The sequence below is a fragment of the Desmodus rotundus genome, chromosome 3, assembly GCF_022682495.2.
Source record: "Desmodus rotundus isolate HL8 chromosome 3, HLdesRot8A.1, whole genome shotgun sequence".
Lineage (NCBI taxonomy): Eukaryota > Metazoa > Chordata > Mammalia > Chiroptera > Phyllostomidae > Desmodus > Desmodus rotundus.
Genome location: NC_071389.1, coordinates 194,352,199 through 194,368,313, shown reverse-complemented (window position 1 = coordinate 194,368,313; position 16,115 = coordinate 194,352,199). Strand labels below are relative to the sequence as shown.

Genomic DNA, 16,115 nt, shown 5'->3' with positions numbered 1-16,115 from the left:
AGGACTCCCTCCTGCCCTGGGAGTTGGGACTTTCTGAAGCCTTCCACTGGGGTGCAAGGAATCATTTTCCAGTTGTTTCTAGTTGTGTCTGAGCTTGTCCCCCTTGCTAGACTTGGTCTCTTTAAGGCCCGCTCCTATTTCATCCTTTCCCTCTACAGAGGCCCTCCATCCCGTGCATTTGAATAAAGTCATTCGTGTTTGTGTTGCATGAAGGAGACCCTGGTGGCCAGCTAGGTGATGTGCTTCTGGGCACCCAGAGGTGTTCACACCAGCAGCTCTGTTGTGGCTGCCCTTCCCTGTTGCCTCTCAGTGCAGCCTGGGCCTCATGTACAGTCAGTGAGGCCCACCGTGCAGTCCTGGGAGTCTGCTTCTGCAGCTGCTTTGCTCACGCAACACTGTACCACCAGCAAGGGAACGTGGCCATAGAGGGCCTCCAAGAAATGTGATTTTTGATAGCTGCATAATAGTTCGTTTATATTTTCACAGCATCATTATTTAGCTAATCCTGTATTATCGATGTTTCACTTTCCAACTCTCCCCAAAGACTATTAATATTATTATTATTTTTGCTACTCGATAAGTCGATCAATAATTATCTATTAAGCACTTACTATGTGCTGAGAGCAACTTTCCGATCGTCTGGCGTAATTCAAGGGTAACATTGGAATACCGAGTAGAACATCCCCAAACCTATCAGAGGTGGCCAAAGTGGTAGGGGGAAGTTTATAGCCTTACATGCATTTATTAATAAAAAGAGATGAAAAATTAATGAACTAAACATTCAGTTTGAGAAGCTAGAAAAAGAGAAATAAAATTTAAAAAACACACTAAAAGAAAAAGCTAGTGAGCATAAAGGAAGGAAATGAAACCCACAGCAGGTTCTTTAAAAAGACCAAGACAGTGGAAGGCCTAGGGACACACGTGGACTGAAAATTCTGTAGTCACGAGGTCTTCGTGAATATTATGTCCCCCACCAACGTCCAATAACAATTGCTTGGCAAAGTATATTAGTTACCTGTTGCTGTGTAGCTAATTAACCAGAACGTAGGGACTTAAAATAAGAAAAATGTTTCTCACAGTTTCTGTGGGTTAGGACTCCAGATGGGACTTAGCTAGGTGACTTCTTGGCTCAGGGTCTCCATAAGGCTGCAGTCACCGTGCTGGCTGAAGTGCGGGAGATCCATTGCCAAGTTCACTCCCATGGCTGTCGGCGGGCCTCAGGACTTCTTTGGCAATGGGCTGGAGACGGCAGTTCCTTGGAACGTGGACCTCTCCATAGGACTACTCACCATGTGGCTGGCTTGCTTGCTTCCTCCAGAGCTAGGCAGGAGGGAGAGAGAGAGAGGGAAGGAATGACAGGGTGGGGAGAGAGAGAGAGCACACAGCCTTCTGATGATCTTTCTTTCTGTAACTTAACCTTGGAAGTGACATCCCACCGCTTGTGCTATGTTCTAGTATTCTCTTAGCTAGAACAGAGTCCTGGGTTCAGCCACCCTCGAGGGGAGCCAGTTATTCAAGGGCGTGAACACCAGGGGCCACCTCAGCAGCTGCCACCACCCAAAGCGTTTAAGGTCATACTCCTGGAGGTCAAATATCCCTCTCGCTACCTGAGGGCAGCGGTGCATGCTTTGACAGTGATCGGAGCGACGGGCTGGCGGACAGTGGGCGAGCTTTGCTACTCACCGGTTGTGTAAGCCCTGGGAACCTTTGTTAACTCTCTGAAAATGGAGGCATAATAAAGATCACCTGGGAATTCATTGAGCTTATTGCGAAGAGGGAGGGAGAAAGCGCTCTGTAAAGTTCAGAAGGTGGGCATTGTTAAGAGAATAAGGGTGGAGATGCAAGGGCTAAGGGTAGAGATGATTTTTTCTTTCTTTCTTTCTTTCTTTCTTTCTTTCACTCTCTCTCTCTCTCTCTCTCTCTCTCTCTCTCTCTCTCTCTCTCCTCTCTTTCTTTCTTTCATTGATGTAAAACACACACACAGAAAAGGGCACAATCAGAAATGTGCCCCTTGCCTTTAAACATTTCTTCTGAAACAAGTGAACTTTTAAGTTCTTTCTACTTTGTGCCCTTTCCAAAGCCTTCTCCAGTGAGCTAGAATTACTCTTATAATCAGAAAAATACCACCTTTACAAGGTGTAGTTTTTGTTGATTAGAGAATTTCCGTGTAAAAAGCATTTGAGAACTCCTTATCTTGCTAGGGTTTTACCACAAGCCCTGGGAGAAAGGCTGAGAAGGAATTAGTTTCCTTGGGGACAAAATGAGGAAACCATTCTCCTCTTGGGGCAGGCAGGGCACTGCAGGCGGTGTCCTATGTAAGCACCAGGCAGCGAGCCACCCGTCAGCTCCTGGCACCGGAGGGCCCGTGGCAGTGCCAGCCTCCCCGCACCCCACCCAAAGGCCCCTGCCAGCGCTGGTGGAAAAGGCCCTGGCTGGCCAAACCAGGACTCTAGGAAACTTCTACTCTGGGAGTCCACCCTGAATAAGTTGTCGTGATGCAGTCAACCTTTGCGTGCTGACAGACTCGACGCAGCAGTATGTTTAGTAGGAAACACTTAGAGTTAAAGTCAGGGTTCCGCAGAGGGAAGTCGGTGGGATACATTCAGTCATTGAAAGGTGGAGCATTTCCCTGACATAAAATGTGGCTCTGAAATACAGACTCGTGGCTGTGATGCGTACTGAGTGAAGCAGGATCAACGGGTGCAGAGAGAGGGGAGCAGGATGCAAGTCCACGGGAAACACCAGTGGCAGGAAACGTGCAGTAGGGGAAGCGGGGTCCCTCCTGTGGATGAGTGAAGAGTGAGGCTTTTTATTCTTAATCAATAGCTCTAATCGCCTGTGGTGAGCATGTCAGCGCCGTTAGGAACAGAAGTACAGAGCGAAGCATTTAAACCCCCAACAACCCGGACCTCAGTCCTCCCGCTCCCTTCCCCACCTTTACCGCTTTGTTGTAGCGACAGCTAGGCGCGTTCTTCGAATCTACCTTGTATTGCTTTTGAAACTCACATGTACCCTCAGAAAAGTCATGGGCGAGGGGAGAACACAGAACAACAGACTTTTATTTAAAAAAAAATTTTAATGTTACTGTGCTTATTCTTTTTTTTGGATCTTTAATCATTTTTTTATGTTCAATTACAGTTGACATGCGTTATGACATTGGTTTCAGGTGTACGCCCCAGTGATTAGATGTTACATAACTTCCTAAGTGATCGTCCCCATAAATCTCGCACCCATCTGACACCCTAACATAGTTATTAGACTATTTTGACTATATTGCCTATGCTGTACTTCCCCATGACTATTCTGGAACAACCAATTTGTATTTCTTAATCCCTTCACCTTTTCACCCATCCACCCCCAAACCCCTCCCATCTGGTCACCATCAAAACGCAGAACAAAAGACTTTTAAAGTGCATCTCGACATCATCGGAAACAAGAAGCTTAGGGGTTTTACAAGGCGACGGCCCTTTGTTTGAGGATGAGGAAGCAGGGCACAGGGGTGCTGGGTGGCCCACCAAGCTCTCACGGCGTTTGTGCGGGGCTCCTGACGCCCAGTCCGGCTCTGCTCCTGCCCCCTTGGGCTCCTGGAGAAGGCCGGAGGCTGGGCTCAGGGAGCCTGGAGGATGCTCTAGCCAGGTGGGGTGGGCCCCGTGAGGAGCCTTCTGTCTGTTTGTTCTGGGTACCTGGGAGGAAGAGACCAAAGTCTCCTTTTATGGCCTTGGGGGAGTTAATATGTAATGTCCTGGGGTATAAGGGGGACCAGGCAGCAAGCGCCTGAGTCCAGGCCTCCAGCAGTCACCGAGAGCTGCCTCTGGGAGCAGTCACCATGTCGGTGAGACGCTGGCTTTCCCGCCACCCACCTTCTGAATTCACCCACACCTTTGCCTGAATGGGGATGGGGTTGCGAGGGGAAGAATGTCACTGGCCTTCTCCAGGCCTCAGTTTACCCTTCTGTAGAGAGAGGAAGTTCGACAGATGGTCTCCACGGCCCTTTAGCATCCAAGTTCTCTGCTTCCTCCACCCCGTGCTGAGCCTGTCTCTTCCTCTGTAGCCTCAGCATGCTCATAGGTAATATTAATAGCAGCGATAACGACTACTGGCATCTATTGAGCTTTAGACAGATGAAGAAATGGAGGCTTGGAGATTAAATTGGCCAAGGTCATAATCTGTAAATTGCAGGGGGTTGAGTGGATATTCTTTGAGGTCCCTGATTCTTTAATTCCAAACCTGGCTCTGCCGTAGCTTGCTGTGTGGTCCTGGACGAGTCACTGCCCATCTCTGGGCTGCAGTGTCCTGCATTTGGGGAGTAGGATCGCAGACACCTCTTCTGAGCATTAGAGAGTGTGTTAGTGTCCTGTGGCTGCCACAACAACTTCATTCTCTTATGGTTTTGGAGACTGCAGGTCTGAAACTGGGGTGCTGGCAGGGCCACGCTCTCTCTGAAGACGCCTTTCTGGTCTCCAGCTTCCCGTGGTGGCTGCACTCTGGGGCATTGCTCAGCTCAGAGCCGCAGCTCTCAGTCTCTGCCTCTGTCTTCACGGGGCTTTCTCCTGTGTGTCTGTGTTTCTGGGTCCAAATTTCTCACTTCTTATAGGGACACCAATCCTATTGGATTCAGGTCCCACCGTAAATCAGTAGGACCTGATCTTGATTACGTCCGCAAACGCCCAATTTCCAAATGGGTTACATTCCCAGGTCCCAGGTGAACCTGATTTTTTGGGAGACACTATTCCAGCCAGTACAGGTGGGGCGCAGAGTGTGAGTGTGACTGGAGTCCGGTGGGGGGTTCTGGTGTGGAAGGGATGGCGTTCTCCGCCCCTGCGGCTCTCAGGGAGGAGCTGCGGGGCCCAGACCCTTCTCTGACTTTCTCCTTCTCCTGGTCGTGCCACCTGCGCCCTTGCTTTCCTCCTTCTCTGACAACACCTAGGCCAAGTCTCTCATATTATAGATGGGGCAACCGAGGCCAGGAAGGCGCAAAGCTGGCTCCAGGCCACTCAGCCAGTTGGGGGCAAAGCAGGCACTAGACGTGGACCACTGATGGCTACCCCCACCCCACCCCAGCTTTGCTCCCTGCCTCTCTCTGGGCCTCAGACTTTGTTGAAGGGTGACAGGGATGCTTGGCATCCCTATTTGTCCAGCCGCACTCCTGACCCTGGCTAATAATAAGTAACCGCACTGGTGGTCGCCCCTCAGTGTTCCTGAGCCCGTGCCAGGCCCCAGCTAGGCGTGGGGCTTCACCAACACCATCTCTAGTTCTCCCAACCAGCTTGGAGGTGGAAGCTGTTGCTCTCAGGGCCTCTGAGAGCGCGGTCACACAGCGGGCACTCAGCCACTGGCGTCCAGCGAATGCACCCAGCTAGCCCGTTTTATAGGTGAGGAAAGTGAGGTTTGGAGAGGCACGTGGATGCATATTTCAGACACATGATGTCTGGCGTTTTATAGGTTCCTACTTCTGGATGGACTGAGACCTGCATGCCTCTCACAGTCATTTTCTGTTAGTAGTTGGCTCCAAGTTTCTGCGGGAACTAAACATATCCCTGTGGGGGGGATCCTGCCAATGGCACCCTGCGTTTACCGCTTGAACACGCTTGGGAACTATGAGGTCACCAGGGACCACTTTACCCATTTCATAGATGGGCAAACCGAGATTCCCTTAGCTGGGCCCTGTAATGAGGCTGGAATGGATGAGAGCAAAGCAAAACAGGCTAGTGAGGGCTCTGGCTCTCACCCTTCCCAGCTCTGGACCCTCCCGTGCGCAGGGGGAGAGGGAGACCTGGGGCCAGGCCAAGGTAGGATAAAACTCATGAAAAGCGTCTGGGTACCTGCGTGGTTGGTATTTTGTGGACTGTTTCTCTGTTGGTGCAGGGGAAATTTGAGATTATGAACATGGACATGAAGTTGGGGACAACCCTGAAGATCAAGGGCAAGATCGCCGATGATGCTAATGGGTGAGCAAGGGGGTCAGGGTGGGGAGAGAGGGAGGACTGTCCACAGACCTGGACCAGGCCGGGAAGGTGGGGACAGGCAGGGCAGCCCAGTGGGATGGTCAGAGATGAGGGCGACCTCAGGCTAAAGGGGTCCTTTTTACATCCTTGCTCACTCCCACACCCCTGCTGGCTTCCATCCTGTCGAGGCCTGCCTTCATACCTGAGGCTGGGTGTGGGGTTCCTGCGAATTTCACAGCTGAGGCCTTAAGCTCTATTTCTTGGCTTCAACAGACACCGAAGGGACATGTGGAGAAGCCCCTGGAGCTCTGCCCAGCTCTCCATGGGCCAGGTGCCTCTACTGAAAGCCCAAACCCCCAGGGACACTGCCCTCTTTACACAGCCCAGGGGCAGGTGGCCAGCAGTTCACACACGTTATACCAGAGACGGCCACCAGGGGCGCCAAGTGGTGTCGTTTGCATCTTCGTTAGAAGCAGATATTTCTGCACCTGGTGGGTTACATACAGCTCAGCACTAGGCTCTTTCCTGAGACGAATGTCAGCATTTCATGGAACTGATCTCCATCACCTTTTGCTTGGGGAGGGGGCAGGCAGATGCATGGAATAGGAGCCAAGAGAAAACTCACCCCTTTCTCCCACTTGGGTCCCTCAAGGTTGCAGGAAAGTGGGAGAGCTCTGGTCTGAGACCTCCCAATGGAGGCGCCCCATGACCCAGAATGTCCCCCTCTCAGGGAACTCTGAAGGTCTCACCTAGGCTCCTGTAGTGACCCTGCCAAGAAATCACACAACCCATGATCGCATACTTCCAATGACAGGAAGCTGCCCACCTTAGGTTGACAACGGTTTGTGGCCAGACTTAACAGGTCTTCAGATAGCTGAGGACAGCAATTCTCTCCCCCAGGAGGGACACTCCCAGTTCCTGAAACTGCCACTATCAGTTGCCCCCCTGTAGAGAGCCTTAGTCCTGTGCTTCTAATGCAGTGTGTACTCCAGTGCCCAGTCTGACCACCTTGTCACCTCCCTTGTTTTAAGGCACAGACCTCAATGAATACAACCTTTCCTTTGGTGATACTTGCAGCTTGTGGTTAACTAAGGTTCTATGACCCAAGCCGTCCTACCCAGAGCTGGCCCCTAATCCTCACCTGTGACCCCTTCCCCTGCAGCTTTGTGATTAATCTGGGCCAGGGGACAGACACACTGGATCTGCATTTCAACCCACGTTTTGGTGAATCCACCATAGTCTGCAATTCATGGGATGGCAACAACTGGGGGCAGGAGCAACGGGAAGATCACATGTGCTTCAGCCCAGGGTCAGAGGTCAAGGTGAGGTCAAAGGGGAAAGGGGCCTGAGGACAATGTCAAAGGGGGAGCCCAGCTGGTAGGGAACCCTGGTCTAGACACGTGCTGGCACTGTTTGAGCCACCGGGCACCACCACAGCTCATTTCCAGGGAGCCTCCTGCCTCCCTGACACCCTCCCTCCCACTGCAGTTCACCGTGACCTTTGAGAGTGACAAATTCAAGGTGAAGCTGCCAGATGGGTACCAGCTAACCTTTCCCAATAGGCTGGGCCACAGCCACCTGAGCTACCTGAGTGTGCTGGGAGGGTTCAGCCTCTTCTCCTTCAAGCTTGGCTGAGCAGGCAGCACCTCGCAGACTGACGGGACCCCCGCACTCCCAGCCCCCCATCCCTAAGCTTCTCCCCAGTCACTGGGGATCAGCAGCCCCTGGGTCCTGGCTCCCCATCTGCACTGCCTGCCCCTCTGACCCTGTTTTCCTCTCCCAACCCTAAGAATAAATTTAAGAATCCACCTTTATCCAGTCTTTCTGCAGCAGAAATTGTGGTTAGCGTTTCCCACGCATTTCAATGCTCCTGGCTTCCTCATGGTACAGAGGAGGAAGCTCAGGCAGAAGGTCATAGTACTGCCAAGATGGGGTTGGGACACACTTCCAAACACCTCTAAGCACCCACTCTTGCCTACTAGGCCCCTGTTATCAGCAGAGCAAGTGCAAAGCTGCCCTGAGGGATTAGAGGCAGGCACTGGCTCCCGCACCTGGGCCAGGGGCTGTTCCCGGAACTGCGATAAGGACTCCCACCTGGGCCCTTATCTCAGGAACATTCATTCCAGCCTGGTTACTCATTACCCGTGTCTTGGCCCCTTGGAGCTGGGGCCCCGGGCTTCCAAACTCAAAGCTGAGGGTCTTTAAGCAGGTGGGGCTGCCGCTGTACCCTCAGGTCCCTGAACATCTTGCAGGACACCTTTTACCAAAAAAAGCTTTTTTAAATCAGAACCCAGAGGCAGGTCTGGGGTGCATAGGAAGTGGGGAGGCCACACCTGATTTTGCTTTGAGGGCTCTTGGACAAGTTGGGGTTGGGATGGGAATGTGGGGGAAGCAGCCCTAGCAAGGGCGGGAGGCAGCTTCAGGACGAGCCGGGGCAGGCGGTCCCTTAGGGAGGAGACAAAGGCCCTGTGTGGTGTGCCTGCTGCCCCCCACCCAGCACGGACAGCTTCCCCAGCACAAAGGCAGCACTGTGAGGCTGGGCCTTCCAGCCAGTGGGGGCGGGGCCAGAGGGATGGCCCCTGGGTCCAGGGTGGTAGTCTTGGGGAAGCAGGCCAGTCCAGTAGGGCCCTCGGGAACACCCAGGTCCCGGAGCAAGCCTGGCCTCCCTCCTGTGTCTGTCCGGCAGAGGTGTGGAGGGCTTGAGGACAGCTCAGGTTCTCCCAGTTGTCAGATGAGGAGCTGGCTCTGCACCTGGGCTCTTCATGGGTGACAGCCTGAGGTGGGGTACGGTCCTGAGCCCACACTCAGCTGCTCACACCTTGACCTCGTCGTCCTCCTCAGCATCGGCAAACTCGAAGGTGTTTGTTTGCACCGTGCTGGGCACAGGAGCCCTGCTGCCTGCCTGGGGTGCCTCCCACTCTTCATCCAGGCTCTCCCAAGAGGCCCGACCCTGGGGCAGCACCTTCACCAGCTCCCGCCGAGCATCCATCTCAGTGTAGTGCCGGCTGCCCCTGCTGCCACCCCAGCCTGTTCCCCAGTGCCTGCCAGGGGCCATATCAGCAGGTGCACGGGGGCACTCTCCCACCAGGTTGGCCCTCGCCTCGGCCACTGGGCCCAACCCAGCGGTTACCCCGTTGGGGCAGCGTCCACGGGGTGGAGGGCTTGAGGCAGGGGTGGGGGGGTTTGCAGCAGGGATGGAGGGGTTTGCCGCAGGGGCTGAGGCTGGGGTCTCGGCTGCAGAGGCTTCTGAGAGGCTCATAACCCCCAGGAGCTCGCTGAGGAGAGAGGGCCCAAGGTCCAGGTCCAGACGGAAGGACAAGAGGGAATCAGAGCGGTGAAGCTCAGGTTCGGTGGGGAAGGAACTGTCACGGTCTCGGTCACGAGGCTTTTCCGCCCGAGGCACGCGGGAGATGGTGCAGAACCCGGAGTCCAAGCCTAGAAGAGAAATGGGGAGTGGGGTCAGAGCTGGGGTCCCTGACCATGAATTGGGGAGGAGAGAGCTAGGACCAACCCCACCTTGCTGTCTGGCCTCTAGCAAGTCACTGCCCCCAACTGGACTCAGTTCTCCCATCTTTCCAATATAGGGAACCCCACAGTCTCTCATGTGATCGTCCCATCAACCCTGGAGACTGACAATGGACATAAACCTTTCCCACTTTGCAGATGAAGAAAGTGAGGATCAGCCAGGAAGGGCTTGCCCAGGGCCACAGTCTGACGTGGTGGAACCAAGCCTGGAGCTCAGGTCTCCTGTCTCAGTTCCCACTGTAAACTTGGCCTTGGCCCCTGGTCTTCTGCCATGACAGTGGCCGATGGCTGACAGTGAACCCACAGTATGTGGGCTGGTCACAGGGATGGAAGCAGCAGCCGCGATCTGACTGCATAGCGATCACAGACTCAAAGGATGCCCTCCAAAAGTCCAGCCCCTGGCTCCAGGACAATGGGGATTGAGACATAGGGTTATTGTGGACCAGCCCTCAGTGGGGTTCCCAAAGTGACCCGCAGGGGGAGCACTAGAGGCAGCCGCTGGGTGTGGGGTAAGGTTGCAGAGCAAGGAGTGGCCACCAGGTGGCAGCAGGAACCCCGGTTCCTAGGTGAGCTAGGTGGCTCTCCCGCAGAGCCAAGGCAGCACCTGCCTCTCCCCACCAGTACAGGAAGGGCCTCTGACTCCTGTCCATGGGAACAGTTTTCCAAATTAGTCAGTGTATTTTGGAGAGTGGGCTGGTTCCCACCCCCTGACCCTTCCCCATTCACGGTCCTGACCTCCATGGTGATTACCAAACTACTGTGGGGAAGAGACCTCACTTGGAGGCTTGGTTGAATCATGAAACCCCCTGGGTCTCAGCATCTGAAAAATGGGCAAACAACCCAGGCCCTCACCATAACTGGAGTGGCCGTCCGTGGAGCCGGCCGGGCTGCTGTTGAAGCTGAGCTTGCTCACCACGAGGCTGTCGTAGGCAGCCTGGTTGAGTTGGGGAAGGGAGATGGCATTCTTGATGATGGGGGAGACTGGGGGTGGAGCAGGTGAAGGTGACGGTGGGGAAGCTAACCGACGGGGCGGTACCCCCACTCTGCGCACTTGCTGTAGCTTCTTGGCCAGGAAGCTTCGAGGTGAACGGTGGGTACCCCGGGAGCTGCCCCCGTGGTTGCTGAGGAAGGAGGTGTCACCAAAGACGTCCCCGCCACGGCCCACATGCATGGTGTGTCGGAAGTCCCCGAGTGGGGGGCTGATCATGTCTGCAGTCAGCCGCCTCTTTCCCTGAGAGCTGGATGCCCAGCCCACGGGTGACAGCTTGCCCAGGCTCATGACAGGGGCTCCTCCAGCCCCCTGGGGGCCTGGCATCAGCTCTGGCTGATCACAGCCGCTGGCCCATGCCCAGCTGGGGCAGGCCTCGGGTCCACTTCTCCCTTCTCTCCTTCCCAGTGCCAGGGGGTGGACGAAGACCACTCTTCTCTTCTCCTAAAGTGCTGCCCCCAAATGCTGAGGCTGCTGGGGGTCCATGGCTGGTCTCTCCCTGAGGTCTGGCTCCTGGACCCGTGGAATCAGCTGTTGATGTTCTGTCCAAGAACACAGCAGGTATAAGACGTGCCTCAAGCGTGGACAGCCCCTCTCTCACCCAGGTGGAGACCTGAAAGACAGCAAGGCGACAGTAGGCCTGGGGGGGTCCTAGGGCCAAATGGGAACAGCTAAAGAGAATACGCCTGGTCAACCAACAAGGGTGGTGCGGGGCTGGCGGGGGTGGGGCAGCGAGTCACCGACAGAATGCAGAGCAGACAACAGGCAACACAGAAAGAGCTGGGAGAGGACCTGGGACCCGGGCTGCCTCCACACGGGTGCGGGACTGTGAGGGAGCCCAGGAAATTCGGAGCTGTACACGTGCGTGGCCGTCGCACAGGGCCGGGTAGGGAACACCTACTCCCACTGCGAGCCAATGACTTGTGCCCTCACTCACTCAACCCACGCGACAGCCCCCAGGGAGGCACACGTCAGAGGGGAGAACTGAGGCCAAGGAGTGAAATGACTTGCCTGAGGCTACACAGGAGGAAATGGTGACGCAGGGCCCCCTCAACCCAGATCCCGTGAACCCCACGCTACACTGCCTCCCGCTGGCAGGTGGAAGAAGTCATCTCCTTTCTCTGTGGGTTAAATTGTCTTCCACCCAGACTGGCCAGGAGGGAGGCGGCGCCCATCAAAGCCCTTGGGATGGCTGTGTAAACAACTCAGGCAGAGGTTCCTCAGGGCCCTCCCGCCCTCAAGGTGCTTCCTGAAAAGAGGATCCTGTGGTCCAAAGTGGCTTTTTCCAGATGTCTCCTGCATGCCTGGGGCTCTGAGAAGGCCCGCAGGAAAGAACTTCATCCGTTGGTCACAGTGAGGCGGGAGCCTCGGGTGGTACCAAAAGCTATTCCTTGGCCAATCCCTCCCCTCCTGATCTCCCACCACCCCAGTCTTCTCTCAACTCCTCTTGGTCTGACCCCGGCCTTGCTAGTATCATAGGAAGTGCAGCTGAAGGGCACCCGTGGGCCTATGGTCCATCTCTGGTCTTCCTGTGGTGCAGGGAAAGGCCACGCTTGCTCCAGGTCACAGGAAGAGAGCTAGTCGAGACTTGAACCCAGAGCCTGACTCACATGGCCTGTGACCGGCTCCTGGAGCCCAGTCTAGTCTCCCCAGATTGGCAGCGCCCTCTGAGGGTGGGGCGCCTACCTGGGCTCTCCTGCCTTCCTCCTTCCCAGCACCTGGCTTGGTCTCTGCACACAGCTGTGCGCATGGTCTCTGCCAAATCAATGTCGGTTTCACGAGATCTTCAGGCCACAGGGTAACACATCACCCCTTGCTACCTGCTGAAGGAGGCTAGTAGGGAATTTGGTGGCCTCACCTTGTGACCTTGGGCCAGTCACTTATCTCTGCAGGCCTGGGACCTCAGCTGATAAAAGCTGATAAGAATCCTTAACAAGAACACCTAGATCTGAGTCTCAAGTTTTGTTTTTTTTTAAAACTTTGCTGCCACCTCCAAGCATAAAAATCCCAATACTGCCCTTTGAATGTTATTTGAAATTCAAAATAGGTTAAATAACAAGATAAAAACAAAGGAGGCAATAAAACAAAGCTTGCTTTGTTTTCTGACTACATTCTCTTTCCTTCCCACCATCTGATCCTCCCATAACCCTAACTCCTCCCCTGGGGGGAGTTCTGAATCATCCCTTTCCCTGGCACCCCTGGCACCCCTGGCACCGAGAAGCCTTCGTGGAATGTTTGCTGTAGTTAGGAGGCACACTGCAGTTGGCCGGCCATTACATGATGTCACCTGACTCTCCGACGGCCCCGCAGAGCTGCCGGGTTAGCGCATTTCACGGGGAGAGCCAAGGGGCAGAGGAAAGGGGCTTGGCCAAGGTCACACGGCAGGCACATGGCACAGGCCGGGTTTCCCCATTCTGCGGATGAGGGGTGGATGTTTGGAAAAAGAAACGGGTGGGGGGCCATTCTGAAATGCCGTGGAGGGGCCTGCCACGTGGCCACCCCCACTTCTCTCCTAGCCCCCCAACTCCCTGAAGCAGCCCCTCCTCTCTCAGCAAAAAGGGCTCCACCTCCCGCCGCACCCCCGTTGCCGCTGTGACTTGGGAGAGCTTCTGTCCCAATCTTGCGATGATCCCACCTCCCAAATGCCCCTGGGCACCTCTGAAAGGTCTCCCACTGCCCACTGCCGGAGAGGGGCCCTGCCATGCCATGGGGCCGAGGGCGGGGCACTAGTCCGGGACCCATTTCCCCATGTGGAAAATAAGAAAAGCCTCGAAGGCTGCCCCCTCCCGGGGGGGGGGGGGTTGTAATAGTGCAAGGCACTGTAATTTGTCCCCCAGAAGCTGGGGCAGGGTGGCTCTCGGGTCAAATCCAACATCCTTATACCAACAGCTCTCATTCTGGGGACCCCTGGTGGCGGCTGTTTGGCACTTGGTGCTGACCACGGGGTATGGCTGGCGACCAGGTGTGCCCCACCTGGCCCGGGAGTTAGCAGGGCTCTGGGTGCCCTGGTGCAAGGCCTATCTCCCCTCACTAGCGCTGGCACACCACCTGCTAATGCTCACGACACCCATTTTACAGATGAAATAAACAAGGCGCACAAGGGAACTAACTCGCCCCAGGCGGCAGAGCAGAAGAGGTGGTGTGGCTGGGAATCCCCCAGGATTCCACCAACATCAATCAGCAGTGAATGCCGGCGAGGGGTGAAGACCCAGGGGTGTGAGGGAGAGTCGCTGGAGGAGGCACCGCCAGCCCCCGAGCAAGGGAAGGGCAGGTCTGGGAGGCAGGGGACTCAGCTCTGCAGATTCAGTGTGCCCGCGTCCTAGGCAAGAGTGGCCACCACGCAGCCGTGGTGTCGCAGGAGTCCTTATGTTTACCCTACCGAAGACAGGCCAGGGCCCACGGAAGTTTGCTCAAGAGTGGTAACGACCGACCGCAAAGACGAGGTTTGAGGCGCCAGGCAGGGACCGTGTATTAGGAGACCAGTAGGGGCCGCTGTTGGAGACGCGGGTGGTTGGGGGTGAGGGGCTGGGAGGGGGCGAGGAGCGGGTCTGACTGCGGGGTGAGCAGAGGCGCAGGCGGGGGCGGCCGCACCCCGGCGCTCACCTGGGAGTCAACCGCAGGCTGCGGGGTCCGCGGGCGGCGCCACCTCTCATCCTGGAGGCCTGTGGCATGCTCACAGCCCCCTCCCCGCCAGCGTCCGCGGGGTAACGCCGCCCCTCCCGAGGGACAGCGGGACCCTATCTTGGTTAGGGCCCCTGGAATAGGATGCTGACCCCTGGGGGCCTGGCTTCCCACGCTTCTCAAACGCCAGCTGTTTGAAGAGGGAGAGACGTGGAAACTGAGGCCAGAAGAGAGTAGCAGGCTGCCCAAGTCGCCGCGGGGACTCCGGACTGGGAGCGGGTTAGGGAGGGGAGCCCCGTGGGCCGCAGGGCGGTAGGAGAAAGTGGCGAGCGAGAGACGCTCCTAGCCCCACCACCCCAGGTCAGCGCCAAGTCCGCCCTCCGCTCGGCGAGGCGCAGCGGCTGCGGGCCCGGCCGGCCTCCCACGGACCTGGGCTCCCGTCCCCGCGCCGCGTTCTGTGCCGCGGTGGCCCCCAGGCCAGCCCCTCCGCCTCTCTGAGCCCCAGCGTCCCGGTCTAGAACGCGGGCTTCAAACTTCGCGGGTCTTGTGTGGTCGGGGCAAGCACGCACGGTCTCGAGGGCGGACGGGACTGGAAGCCCGGCAGAGCCTTTGGCCGCAAAACATTCCCTCTGGGGGCCGCGGGTTAGAACGCAGAGGGTCGCTCCGGGGGGAAGGGGACAGCCGGCTGCCCTGGCTGGAGGGGAACCGGACGGGATGACCTCATCCGCGGCTCCGGCCTGGAATGCAGCGGTTGGGGAGGGGGCAGGGTGCTTGGTCCATCTCCCCAGCGCTGCCCGCCTCCCCCCCACTTCCCGCTCTCCGCGCCGGCCAAGGAGCCCGACATTCCAAGACATTGCCCCCTCCCCGTTCCTTCCCTTCCCTACCCCAGGCAGGAAGGAGCATAGACGGCCCTCTGCTCGCCCCCTCCTCCTGCCACCGGGTTTACCGCTCCCCCAATTCTCTGCCCCACTCCGTTCGCCGGGAACAGGGCAAAACCACCCAAAACTTGGGAGTGTCCCAGCGCTGCTTCGCGCCCAGTGCGCCAGGCCTTCCTGTTGGCACCCGGGCACCTTCGGCAGCAGGGCCCCTTCCCCCACCCCAGCCCGGAGAGCCTAGGAGCGTGCAGAGTCCCAGCGGGCGCCCTGTCCCCCCGCTGCGTCCACGCCCACCCAGGGCTCGGGGACCCGCGGACCAGCTCGTTGTTACCTTCTCTCGGTGAGCCCCGGGGCTGGGGACGAGGGCGGACGCGGCGGCAGTGGCGGCGGAGGCAGCGCGTCGCGGCGCGCAGCCCGGGCGAGTCGCTGGGCCGGTCTGCGCCGCCCTGGCCTCGGGCTCTGCGGGCTGGCTCCCGGGCGGGGGCGGGGTGTGGGCGCGCGCCCTCCTCCCGCCCCCGTCCTCCCGCCAGCGGGCGGGGCCCCTCCCGGGCACCCAGCACGCCGCCCGGAGCAGCGGCCCGAACCAGAGGGGGCGTGGCGGGGCCGCCAGGCCGGCCGTCAGGGGCAGGAGGAGCCAGGGAATGTGCGGTTGCCCGGCTAGGCGACTCGGGTTGTCCGCAGCCAAGCCCTTCCCCACCAGCGCTCCTCGTGGTCTGGGGGCGCTCTGACCTGAGGACTGGCTCCCGGGCTCTCCAGCCGCTCCCTGCGGGAGTTTGGGGAATCGGGAAGCCTGCCTCCCAGGCCTTGTATGCTGGAGAGATCAGCTTAGACATTGAGTTCTACCGGCTGGGGTGACCACTCCCTTTCTCCCAACCACCGGCTTCTTTCAACCCTACACACAAGCGCTGTGGGCGCCAAGACGCAGACTTGAGCCAGACTGGGGAGCGGGCCACGGCAGGCCACGGGTAGAGTGGTGTGGTGTGCTGGTCAAGAACGTGGTCCCTGGAACCCAACAGCTTGCCTTGCTATTCTGCCCTGGACAATGACGTACCTTTCCCCAGCCTTAGTTTCCCTACCTGTAAAGTGGGAAGATAAAAGCCAGCATCAGATCTTATGTCACTGAGTCTCTGCTCTGTCAGCACCTAGCTGGCTTGCTGAGCA

General features: G+C 57.2%; 2 protein-coding genes across 5 annotated transcripts; one reads left to right on the top strand and one right to left on the bottom strand.

The window, feature by feature from the left end:
* Positions 1-3,354: 3,354 nt before the first annotated feature.
* On the bottom strand, positions 3,355-15,435 carry CDC42EP1 (CDC42 effector protein 1). Of its 2 annotated transcripts, XM_045187010.3 has the most exons (4): positions 15,286-15,400; positions 14,062-14,269; positions 10,323-11,071; positions 3,355-9,380 (listed from the first exon to the last, which is right to left on the bottom strand). In XM_045187010.3, the coding sequence occupies exons 3-4, from the start codon at positions 10,783-10,785 to the stop codon at positions 8,758-8,760; spliced, it is 1,086 nt and encodes a 361-aa protein (XP_045042945.2). In that variant the 5' UTR covers positions 10,786-11,071; positions 14,062-14,269; positions 15,286-15,400; the 3' UTR covers positions 3,355-8,757. The 2 variants fall into 2 exon arrangements, with proteins under 2 accessions (XP_045042945.2, XP_024435165.2); XM_024579397.4 differs by lacking the exon at positions 14,062-14,269 and having other exon boundaries at positions 15,286-15,435.
* On the top strand, positions 3,754-7,645 carry LGALS2 (galectin 2). Of its 3 annotated transcripts, none has more exons than XM_045187013.2 (4): positions 3,754-3,832; positions 5,866-5,948; positions 7,108-7,267; positions 7,508-7,645. In XM_045187013.2, exons 1-4 carry the CDS (start codon positions 3,827-3,829, stop codon positions 7,601-7,603), a joined length of 345 nt encoding a protein of 114 aa, XP_045042948.1. In that variant the 5' UTR covers positions 3,754-3,826; the 3' UTR covers positions 7,604-7,645. The 3 variants fall into 3 exon arrangements, with proteins under 3 accessions (XP_045042948.1, XP_045042946.2, XP_045042947.2); XM_045187011.3 differs by having other exon boundaries at positions 7,434-7,580; XM_045187012.3 differs by lacking the exon at positions 3,754-3,832 and adding an exon at positions 5,354-5,372 and having other exon boundaries at positions 7,434-7,580.
* Positions 15,436-16,115: the final 680 nt, after the last annotated feature.